Source organism: Falco rusticolus, chromosome 7 (assembly GCF_015220075.1).
Source record: "Falco rusticolus isolate bFalRus1 chromosome 7, bFalRus1.pri, whole genome shotgun sequence".
Lineage (NCBI taxonomy): Eukaryota > Metazoa > Chordata > Aves > Falconiformes > Falconidae > Falco > Falco rusticolus.
Genome location: NC_051193.1, coordinates 29,226,312 through 29,238,441, shown reverse-complemented (window position 1 = coordinate 29,238,441; position 12,130 = coordinate 29,226,312). Strand labels below are relative to the sequence as shown.

At 37.0% G+C, this 12,130-nt stretch overlaps 1 protein-coding gene across 2 annotated transcripts in view; it reads left to right on the top strand.

Annotated features, from left to right (window-relative positions):
* Positions 1 to 12,130, top strand: part of JAG2 (jagged canonical Notch ligand 2) — a 72,603-nt gene that overhangs the window by 49,040 nt on the left and 11,433 nt on the right. For both annotated transcript variants that reach the window (XM_037395656.1, XM_037395655.1), the window contains exons 8-20: positions 1,182 to 1,295; positions 1,434 to 1,547; positions 2,105 to 2,218; positions 2,771 to 2,817; positions 3,092 to 3,265; positions 5,514 to 5,664; positions 5,955 to 6,119; positions 6,752 to 6,865; positions 8,225 to 8,338; positions 8,709 to 8,822; positions 9,777 to 9,893; positions 10,908 to 10,935; positions 11,984 to 12,069. In XM_037395656.1, the coding sequence (XP_037251553.1) occupies positions 1,182 to 1,295; positions 1,434 to 1,547; positions 2,105 to 2,218; positions 2,771 to 2,817; positions 3,092 to 3,265; positions 5,514 to 5,664; positions 5,955 to 6,119; positions 6,752 to 6,865; positions 8,225 to 8,338; positions 8,709 to 8,822; positions 9,777 to 9,893; positions 10,908 to 10,935; positions 11,984 to 12,069 (1,452 nt within the window). The remainder of the gene's footprint in view (positions 1 to 1,181; positions 1,296 to 1,433; positions 1,548 to 2,104; positions 2,219 to 2,770; positions 2,818 to 3,091; positions 3,266 to 5,513; positions 5,665 to 5,954; positions 6,120 to 6,751; positions 6,866 to 8,224; positions 8,339 to 8,708; positions 8,823 to 9,776; positions 9,894 to 10,907; positions 10,936 to 11,983; positions 12,070 to 12,130) is intronic.

Here is a 12,130-nt window from a genome sequence, read left to right as displayed (position 1 = left end):
CTTTTTCATAAATGTGACATTCACAGTTTTCTGGCTTTGAATTTGCTATCCCTTGATAGTTATAAGTGTAGATGGAAAGAACCTTTTTTTTTTTTCCTTTCACGTAACTCTTTGGCCTTAAGTTCACTGAACTATTATCAGCAGAAGGTGTTCACATTTGTCAGGATGTAGATCTCCTTTGAACTTCTGTAGACTGCTATATGGTATTAATGATACTATCCAAATCTGAATTTTTCTGCAGCTGGTAGAATGTGATGCAAAGTTTTGGCTAAAATAGATGAAATCTTGTCTTGGCGTGCCCCAGAAGTTCTGGGGAAGCACCTTGGCTTTTCAAATAAGGAGGCAGGGATAAAGGGAGCTGTACACTTAATGAGTTCCGTGCTGATTATTAGCAGTAGATTGGTATGTGCTGCTTTAGGTACTAGTACCTAACATCATAGGCTACGTAAACTCAATTTGCAAACTAGATAACCATTCCTAAGAGAAAGTTTTCAAAACATAAATGCTAGCAACGATTTGAAACTCTTACTTAGTAAGGGGATTATTTTCTTCTTTCCAAAAGCTTTCTTGGCTTCTGAGAGAGAAAATATCAAAAGTGATGGCATACAGCTTGTCCCTCCTCAACTTGATTGTTGCTTAGCACAGCTTCTGCAAGTGTTACAGCCCTACATGGAGTGACAACAAGCAGGACTGCCTATAATTGCAAGTAGCTCTATTCTTTGCTGTTTCCAAGGAGCAGTATTAGAATGAAGCTAAACAGACCTTTGATACTTAAATTATTACTACTGTTCAGACTTCTGTGTACAGCATATCTGTTTTGTCTCACTGAAGGGAAAGAAAAAAAAAATGCTGTAGCACTCCAGATATGGAAGTGCATGGCTGAATGCAGTAGGTTAATGGAGAACTTCTCTAGCTCCTGAGATATTGACATAGTGACCCATCATCTATCTTTAGGCTTTCTAGTCAGTAGATATGAAGGATCATGCATCGTCAGTAAAATCCTTTTTCAGTCTTCTCCTGGGAATCTTACTCTGTGGCTGGGAGAGGGAGGCTCCAACTTCTGTACACTGCTCATGCTCTTGGTCACTTTTAATCAGAATGCAATTTCTAACCATGTGAGTTCTGCTTAATTGATACTGGAAGAGTATTTAGCAAGAATTTCTTTCCTTCTTTCTCCCCAGCGGAGCATGCTTGCGTGTCTAATCCCTGTGCTAATGGTGGAATTTGTCATGAAATTTCATCAGGCTTCAAGTGTCACTGCCCATCGGGGTGGAGTGGACCAACGTGTGCTATCGGTGGGTATGCATTTACTGATGACTGGCCACTCGCTTGGAAGGGTTCATACAGCTTGATAATATCATGCTGTAAAAAAACCCAACAGGTTAAGCCAAGTTTTAGATGATGTAATGGAAGGCACTCTTTGACTTTTCCAGATATTGACGAGTGTGCATCTAACCCTTGTGCTCAAGGAGGGACCTGTATTGATGGCATTAATGCATTTGAGTGTATATGTCCACAACAGTGGATTGGAGCAACATGTCAGCTTGGTAAGTTACTACCTTCCAAAGTTTTGAAGACCACTGGAGATTATTCCTAAATAATGAATAAATCTGTGTAAGTGTTCAACATGATTTTTATTGAAGATGTGTTGTTATTGGTATCTTAGCTGCTCTTTAGTAGATTTTACAGTCAGAAGTTTCAAATTAACCTGTAACTATTTAAGCCCCAACTTAAGTTTACTTACAGTACTTCTTCTAGAATGCCCGATAACTTTTCTGTTTCAAAATATGGCATTGGTGATGGTAGCTCCTTCTTCATGGTGGCAGAACAGTGACTATAAACTTATCAAGGCAAGGAAGGGATTTGCCCTGACTAACATATTGCCTTTTTGAGTTTTGGCAAAGGGATAAGTAAGATAACATGCATGTGCTACTGTAGACAAGTGTGCATTAAAAAACTGTGGTATATAAATGGTTTTAGAGCCCTACCAATGTATAATATGAGCTTCTGATGCTTGGATTGCATGGAAACTTTGCTTGGTGCTGTGGTAATCTGTTTCTGGGTTTGTTCTTTATTCTCTTCTTTCTTTTATCTTCTTTCACAGATGCTAATGAGTGTGAGGGGAAACCCTGTGTTAATGCTTACTCTTGCAAAAATCTCATTGGTGGATATTACTGTGACTGCATTCCAGGATGGACAGGAGTAAATTGTCATATCAGTTAGTATTTCTTTAGTATATATGTTGACCATAGGATGCTTTAGTCTTTAAAAAAAGTTTTATGATGAATGATATGTCCATTTACTTGTACAAGAAAAAATACCTGTTGTCAGGATTTTTCTAACCTCCAGCAAATTAAATTGAAAATCCTGTTTGAAAATTTATTTGGACATTTAATTGGTATTAAAATGAGATTAGATATACACTTAGGGAGAGGTTTATTAGAATTATCTATTCGCTCATCCCTGATTATGAATGATACCATGTGCTGATTCAATTAAAAATATTTTATGATACCATGTGATGATTCAAATAAAAATTAAAAAACTGTTAGATATGAAATTAGCTGATTACAGTGTAATAGAAATATGTAATGTCATTTTCTATTACATATTTTTAAATTGAGAATCTCTTAATCATCAAGTGTCCTTGCTTTCCATGGAAACATCTAGAAAAATCTTTTCTAAAAATTTTGATCTCCATTCTTTTGTTAGACCTGTATTCTACAGTCTTCCACTACAAATTCTAATGCCTTGTGTATTTTATCCATAGATACTAATGACTGCCGTGGACAATGTCAGCATGGAGGTACTTGTAAGGTAACTCTTGTTTATTACATGCCATGTTGAAAATTAATCTTGTTTTGGCTAGTTATGAATTTTTATAGTTTGCAGTTACAGGTTGGTTAAATGAGGTTAAATGTTAAGTGTAGTGTTGCACTTACAGATTCTTGCACCATTTCACAAAATAATCTTATCTGGCGCTGCTGCAGTTCACAAATCCAGAATATAGAGATAACTTGAATTCTTGTGGGCAAGTTTTATCATTAAACAAATCTTTCTACTCTTGCTTTTTTCCTCCATCTCTGTGAAGGACGAAGTGAATGGTTACCATTGCTTATGCCCTCGTGGTTTCACAGGAAAAAACTGTGAGACAGAAACAAATGAGTGTGAAAGCAACCCATGCCAAAATGGAGGCCGTTGCAAAGACCTGGTAAATGGATTCAGCTGCCTGTGTTCACAGGGCTTCTCGGGAGTCTTCTGTGAGGTGAGGGCAGTGGTGACATTATTGCAATACTTCTCATGGATTGAGTTCTTGAAAGAAACATATCTCTGCGTTTAAATGGGAGTAACCCAAGCCTAAAGTGCTACTGACTAATGTAGCTGTTACTTGATACTCTGAATAAACAAATTTGTTGTGCGGTGCTGTAGCACTTTAATTTGCAGCCTGATAAACTGCAAGTTGTTGCACATAGGTGTTGGCTCTCCTAAATGTTTGAAGGAAATTTTTTCAGGACCTGTGGTCTTTTGTTACTGGGTCTTCATCCTAGTAACTTTGAAGTACAAAACTGAATTGCCTTTCAAGGAATCCTGCTGTTGTTGGTAGGAGTAGCCACATAATTAAAGGCAGACAGATACTCAAGTATTAGCTCTCAGAACTTTGTGTTTGAGATCATTTTAGGGATGTGTAGTTCTGCTGCTTAAATAAGAATTCGGATCTGAAATATTGAAGTGTTAATTATCATGAAGTACTTTATGAATTATCACTAAGATCTTCATTCTAGGGAGGACATTAGACTTTTCAATGTAAAACTATACTGCCCTAAGTATGCACTTTCTGGCTTTTGCTGATAGCCAAATTCATGCATTATGGTTAGCAAGACAGTATCAACTGGAGGCATTGTGTTAGAATTTTGTTGGATTTGCTCCAGAATTTTTTGTGGAGGGTATTGGAGTGATGTCTGTTATATGCTGAAGTAATCTTACTCTATTTGCATTGTTAAAGAAACAATGCCATCCTTTTATTTGAAATTTAAAAAGGTTGCAGATACTGACCAGTTTTGTTAAACTGATGCAGTACCTGATAGATCCTGTACCATTTCTACATAAGGATCATAGCTTGAGTGCTCTACTCTTGGCTGATTCATACCATACTATGTAATTAAAGTTTTAGCAAATGGGTTTGAATAATAGGGGGGAGTTGGCTGCTTGCCTTGTGTGTTGCAGGAAATATCTACCATTGATTCCAGATGCTAAAGTACCAGCTACTGAACTTGCATTGGGAAGGGGAAATTTACACTAATGGAAGGAAGCAAATGGAGACATCTGATAGAGGAGATATGAGAATCTTTCTCAGACCTTAGCTGTTCTTAGTAGTTTGCTTTGAATGTACCATATGAGAGCACAAAATAGCTTGCTGAAAAATCTCTCTATTGCAGCTGGAATTGTTAGTACTCCTCTGAATTAAATTCTTAGCACCATTTGCATTCTTTCTGTTTTAGTTAGTTTTGGTTTTTTCTCCTGTTTAGCTACAGAACTACTGAAAATAGTGACAAAGTCCACTATTGGACTTACTTTTATGTCTGTAATGTTGAGAAAGCTATCTTTCTCACATGAGATGTTGAGAGGGGAAAAATTCATTGGAGGGGAAGAAAGCAATCCTTGAGACCAACAATTTAGAAGAAAGATACTGTGATGTAACAATATTCCTTTGGATTTTGAGGCCAATTTAGGGCATCACCACTCTGATCTTCTGTGTCAGCATAAGATGTAGAAGTAGAATTGCTTTGCTACAGCAGTTTGTCTGTATTAAGGGTTATATTATGAAGCTAGGTTTGAATTTTGCTTTTTAATTCAGATGGTAAGAAGCATTCAAAATGTACCTGGTATTTCTGTGTGTAAATTGGTATGGTGATAATATCTGTAGGAATAAGCCCCTGAGCAGCTTGGTCTAGCTAGACCCACTGTGAGCAGGTGGGGAGTAGCTGACCTCTAGAGGTCCCTTTCAAGCTATGTGGTTCTGTAATAAATTATATGTGTTAATTGAGATGGGAAGAGAAGTCGCTCTAGGTAATAGGATTTTTCTACGGTTCTCTGTATTCTAAGTGTCTTGCAGACACAAAGTTGACAAGTGCACTGGTATTTAATTTGTGTTGTAGCACTTGGTATGTGGGAGTGAAGGACAGGGAAGTGACTTAAAATGATCCAGAATAGTAATGGTAAGATTCTCTTAATGGCTTGTTCTTTGCTAAGTAAGTTCTTGCAAATGTGTTTATTCAGCCTCTTGCGAAGGAGTATCTTTTTGGCAGTATCAGAAATGCTTTGTATTAGGATTGACCACAGTAACCTGAAGTATGTCTCTGTGTTATAGGATGGAATGCAATATATGTGATTCATAAACCTTCTTAAAACTTGAGGTTCCTTGTATATTAGCTTCATCAGCTTTGGCACTACAGATAATACTGCTTACTCCTGGGAGACAAAGTAGCTGCTGCTAACTATGGTGTCTCTTACAGATGGATATTGATTTCTGTGAACCTAATCCTTGCCAGAATGGGGCTAAATGCTATGATCTGGGAGGAGATTATTACTGTGCCTGCCCTGATGACTATGATGGAAAGAATTGTTCTCATCTCAAGGACCACTGCAAGAATAACTCTTGTAAAGGTACCTGCTGTTGTCCAGAAACTTGTCTTAATGTATTGGTGGTGCATTAAAAAAAGAACAGTAGTATTTCTGGGAATAGCATAATGCAGAAAAACTTTTCTTGTACTCACTTTGTGAAGTAGGTAGTGAGAAGAAATGCTTGTTAACAGCCCTTATTTATGAAGAGGCAGAAGTTAACTTACAGTTTAACTTTTGCATTGTGATTAGTCTTAATTTCTGGATAACTTTTTTAAAACTAAGAAGTGATTGGTGATGCAGATTATGTCTGATGATACACTTCTTGTTCTTAGTAATAGACAGCTGTACAATAGAAGTCTTCACTAATGCTACCCAAGAAGGAATCCGTTTCATTTCATCTAATGTTTGTGGGCCTCATGGACGGTGTATTAGTCAGCCAGGAGGGAACTTTACTTGTGCCTGTGAAAGAGGTTTTACTGGAATATACTGTCATGAAAGTAAGTAGAAGTTTCTTCTAAATGATTTTGTTGCTCTAAAACATTCTTAGTTTTTGTTATGAAGTTTTACAACTTCAAATAAAACATTAGAATTTTAATAAAGTTGCATGGATCATTCTCTGGTGTACTGCTTGAAATGCAGTTTCTTCTGGTAACAGGTTTTGTAGCGGTTCACACTTCTATGAAAGAAAACTGGTTTTAGTCCAACTTCAGTGTGAATGTGTCTGTATCCACTACGTTTATGCACAGTCTTGCAGGAAGCCATGGAGTTCTCCAACATGGGAATGATAAAGAATGGACAGACACGCTGACAGCACAGCTTAGGAGGAGCATGTGTATTGGTGTTCCAGTTTTTGGTGGGGTTTTTAGGGTTGTGTTTTGTTGTTTTGGGTTGGTTTTTTTTTAACACTGGGATATTTTTGCCAGGTGAACTTAACACTTTGTTTCAACTTGCAAGGTAAGAGAGAATACATCTAGAAATGCTACCAGGCTTGAAAACAGATGTTTGAGCTGTTCTTACATACGTACAAATGGAGTGTAATTCTGTACTGAGTTTCCTAGGAACACAAATGTTGATCACTCCTTCAGGTAGGTGAAGACAGCCTTGAGTAATAATTGACTTTTTGTCATAGATATCAATGATTGTCTTGGGAAACCTTGCAAGAATGGTGGGACATGCATTGATGAGGTCGATTCATTTAGATGTTTCTGCTCAAGCGGCTGGGAAGGAGAATTGTGTGACACAAGTGAGTACTGCTAAGCATTGGAGGTTCAAATATTACAGCTTTGCTGTAACTGTTAGTGACGGTTGGTATGTGGTTAATAACAATGGGGTAGTTTCTCTGTTCTGTAATTAGTCTACCCACTGTTATTTATAAAAGGATTTTCAAGAAGATTTTTGGGTAGCAGCTGTGAAAGTCTCAGTTTCTTGAATAGGACCATAATCTGATTCTTCAGTAAAGTACAGGATATATCTCAGGAGAAGAGACCCTGTTAGGTGGTCTATTCATTATATTGCTTTTATTGCTATAAGCTTAGGTACTACTTGGTACTTACTGTATGTAAAAGTTTGTCCCTTACCCAATCCACTCATACACAGTATTTTCCAAACCTGAAAAGCCTTTTAGCTTGAAGCCAGTGCAAGTTATAATGTCCTTCCACCTTACTGAAGGAATTTATAAATTTAATATCTATTCCTTTAGTAAGACAAGAACTGCTGAAGCCTGAATTTTTTCTTGATGAATATGAGTCAGTGTTTTGTATTCTGAGATCAGTGGGAGCAGGCCTTTACTCTTGCTGCTCTGGCTTGAGACATACTGGCCTTAGTTGACAAAGTAGTGTACTAGGCCAGCAGATGGTTAAGTTAACTCAGAGGAGACTGCAGCTGGTTCCTTTTCTATTCTGAATGAAGCCCCTTCTTAAACATGATAGCAAGGACTTGCTGAGACTTATTACAGGACATGCACCAATTGAGATGTGAAATAAAGACTGAGAAACTTTTGGCAGCTATCGCTGTCAGAAGAGCTTTTTGTGTGGTCTAGATGAAGTTCAGTCTGGAATAATTATGTTCTACCTATTAAAACATTTGTTTCAAGTGAAAATAACTTTCTCTGAAATTCATGTACCTATGTATATGTTGAATGTGTGTATACACGCACATATATGTATATGTATTGTTAAGCCATCTATATGGCTTAAAGGCACTCTGTATTTTGAGACGTAAAGCAGGAGAGGGAGTCTCAGCTGTCCTGTGTGGATGTCCTGCGTTGGAGCTCCTTTTCAGGACATTGTGGTCCCTACTAGCAAGTTTTTTCTGAAGGTCAGAATACAGCTATTTGCTGAAAAAATGAAACTATTTTGGTGGTCTACTTAGAAGCCATACTGAATGATACTTTTCTGCTTTAAATGGCCAGAAAAATCTTTCCTATTTCATGTTGTTCTGTATTAAATCAGAGTTTTTTCCCCTGCTTATGTAAACCCCACGACACTTAGGAATGCTGTCTTCCTAAATAGTGCACAACCTACTACTCTTATAAAGAAGTATTTTATACTTTCTCATGGCCTTGGCTAGGCTAGATCATCTAATTTGAATAATTTTTTTCTAGATTTCAATGACTGTTCTCCTAACCCATGTCATAACGGTGGCCGATGTATTGATTTGGTAAATGACTTCTATTGTGAGTGTAAGAATGACTGGAAAGGCAAAACTTGCCATTCACGTAAGTGTTCTTTACTTTGATCTTTAGTTTACCCAAAGATTTGTTTTCTTTTTTCTCAGGAGACTAGAGTTCCTGAAATTTAAAATAAAACAATTGCAGTGAAATAACAGGCATATTTTCATTACCTCTTCCAGTTTCCCAGCAACAAAATGGAATATTTAAAAAATGTATTCCTTCATGTAGTGAAATAGTGTTGTAAAAGATGCATTTGGATTCCACCCTTCTGATTTTTTACTGTAAATACAGCAAGTAGAACTACTGTTGCATTTAAATGTGAAGTCTCTTTAAAAGTAACTGTGGTAAAAAAGTACCTGGTCTTAAAATTCAGCAGGAGTAATGGAAGCTAAAACTGTTTTATTATGACGTATAGGTGAATACCAATGTGATGCGAATACTTGTAGCAATGGTGGAACGTGCTATGATGATGGAGATACATTCCGCTGTTCATGTCCTCCAGAATGGATAGGAAGTACTTGCAACACTGGTAAGCTTTTAAAATCATCTACAGATAAGTGTCTCCAGAAGAAGCGGAGAAGTGTTCAAGTAATACTTAACTGTTTAGTAAACAGGCACACTGTTCTTCTAGCTGGGTAGTTCAAAGGTGTTCTGGTTGACTGGTGACTGGAGTTTAGAGTAATTTCTTCCACTTACCTGACATCCTACTGATTATTAGGAAGCTGTTCTTTGCAGGCTGCTTACATGGTCTTACACAGCTACTGCTAGGCAGATTTACAACACTTGGACTTGTGTCTTGACCCCTCTCTTTTAGTCTTTAGAGACCACTGTGTAAAGGTTTTCTTGGGAACTTAGTCCCCTGCTTTGCTCGATGGTTCATAATGTGAATAAGTTTGTGATTGAAAGGTGTATGAGCAGACACACTCAGGAAAAATAAAATTAAGTGATTCTTGCTAGGGGATTTGCAGTTTCTGCCTACCATAGGGAGCTACTCTTGAGCTTTTGGGGGATTGAATGTAGTCTCCATGGTACTTTTTTTTTTTTTTGAATGTGAAACTTCCATTAGGACCAAGAAGTTGGATGAAGGGAATTTAGTTTAGTTCTTCTACTTTATATGTACAATTGCAGCATTTACTCAAAATCTGAATTTTAAACACTAGTATTTTATTATGAAGTAAACCTCACTACCTGGGCAACTCATTGCCAAAGTAAGAATTTAGCAGTATTTGAAGGATGTTTACACAGATGGGGAAACAGTAGACAATCTTTTTTATAAAATATCATGGTTCAATTAAACAATTGAATTGGGATGATGGTGAAGGTAGGTGAGAGATTATCATGCAAAGTGACTGGTTTGGGAGTCTCAACCTTCTTGCAAGTCTTGCACTGTTGACTTAAATGCTCTTCAGGATTGTGATATTGACAGATCCAGATGATACTTTTTGTTTTCTGTGCTAAACAGAGACTTTTTCTGTTTTCAAAGCTAAAAACAGCAGCTGTATTCCAAACCCTTGCATGAATGATGGAACGTGTGTTGGCAGTGGAGATTCCTTTTCTTGCATCTGCAAAGAAGGATGGGAGGGACGTACATGCACACAGAGTAAGGCTTTTCTCCTTTCTTCCCCTGCATTCCCCTGGGATATTAGGAGTGTCTGGCACAGAACTGCTAACTGAAACAAAGCAAGTTTATAGAGTTCATCTGCCAAAATATCTGAATCATTCAGGGTGGGAGGTAGGTAAAGAAGATGACGCTCAAGTTATGAATGGAGACCTTGTCATGCTGCTTTTTGCAACTAGTCTCTGCCAAAATAAGACTTTCAGCCTCCTATAAAAATAGGTTTTGGGAATATGTGCCGAACAAAAAAAGTCCCCTCAGAAATAATTTAATAATGAAAAGTATGTGGAAATGCAGGCAGTAGTGTATATTCCATCATTTTCTCCGAGGATAGCGGCTAACTACTTTGACGTACCAACACAATGAATTGGTTAGGTGGAATAAAGCCTGTAACTTGGATTATTTTTTTTTCCTCCTAAAGGCGTAACATAAAGGGAGAGGGGGGGAATGGAAAAGCTAAATTTGAGTTCTGTTTTTACTCTGAATCTACTGTGAAATTACTGTTGTATTGATGTTTGCCCTAATTAGCAGTTTTAAAACTGACAGTACTAGTATAAACGCTATCAAGTAGTTTAGAGCTATTTATAATGGGAAGGATTTGTTATAAGAAATCTGACTAGTTGCACATGCACATGTGAAGTGCCAAAGCAGTAGTAATCTTTTAGAAAGCTTTTAGAGCCTGGCTGAATTACCCTCTACCAATGCAACTGATACCATTTTATTTCTATTATGTTGTCATCATGCTGTGTATCAGTCTGTGCCATTGATCTATCAAAATAACACTGAAGCTGTACAATTTTGCATTTGTCAGTCTGTTCATGAAATTGAAGGTATTTAATTGGTCTGTTATGTCTAGTTAAACTTCCTTTGCGAGTGTGGAAGAAAATGTTCAATTCTCTATTTTTCTTTCCTTATCAAATACAGTGTCTCTTGAACTATAATATACATTAGAAAATAGGTGTGCCACTAGTTACACTAGTCCATATTCTTTTTTTATAGATACCAATGACTGCAACCCTCATCCATGGTAAGTATGTGAACTGCGGTTCTGTACCTGTTTTGAAAATAAGTGAACACAGTAATACAGATTTTTATTCTAGATTAGAACTCATTCTAGCCTAAAACAATTGAAGCCAGCCTCTGTAAAAATCTTAAACCAAACTTTTGCTATGCTTTATCTATTCCTTGACAGCAGCAAAGACCACAAAACAATCCTGAATTGATTCATATGTGAACAGATAAAAGTATTTGTGTAGTTTTCATGCCAGAACTGACTAGTAAATTACAGTAATATGAAATGAATGTCTTGATAACATTTCAAGCATCTAAATTGAATTTTAGAATAAAAAATGAGAAACCAAAACCTGTTAGTTTACAGGAAATAATTATCGATAATATAAAAAATGTCCTGTTGGATCAAATACTATGTATACATGTGTTTTTAAAACAAAATTACTATTTTGGGAAGATATAATGGGAGTATTTAAAATACATAGGCTGGTATTTATAGTTGAAGGGGAAAAATACTGATATGTGGATGAAGCAAACCATGTACCTTATCTTTTTCTGTTGTCCATTCTGATGCAATAATTTGTACTTTGTGTACTAAAAAAGCCAAACCCTTGCAAAACCTCGGGCTTTCCCCATATTCACTTTACAGTGCTGTCTTATCTCCTTGAGTTCTGTTGATCTGCTTCCCCGTGCATGCATGCACTTTTGTAGGATGTTGCTGTTTTAACAGGTGACTTACTAAGCAATGCTAATGTCTAATATTATGCTTTCTCTGTTGACGGGGATAGATTGTGCCTCTAAACAGCAACAAAAGGTTTAATTAACAAAGCTTTAATTGGAGAGCAATGAAACAATGTGGATGGCTTATTAAGTAGACTGGTATTATGTATTAGCAGGTACTTTAGTTCTGCATTCCTGAGTGGTGGGAAAGTACTGTGAATAGCAACTATAGAAATTTGCATTTGAACATGCTGCATGAGACCTATGGTTTTTGCTTGTCTTTAGACCAGTGAATCTACCTCTGAGAACAGTCTGTGTTAATGATAGGTTTATTGTTTTTACAGTTACAATGGAGGCATCTGTGTTGACGGTGTGAATTGGTTTCGATGTGAATGTGCGCCTGGGTTTGCTGGTCCTGACTGCAGAATTAGTAAGTACTGGTATAGGTACTGAAAGGTTGTACCATTCTGACACACAAGTTGGAAAGAACA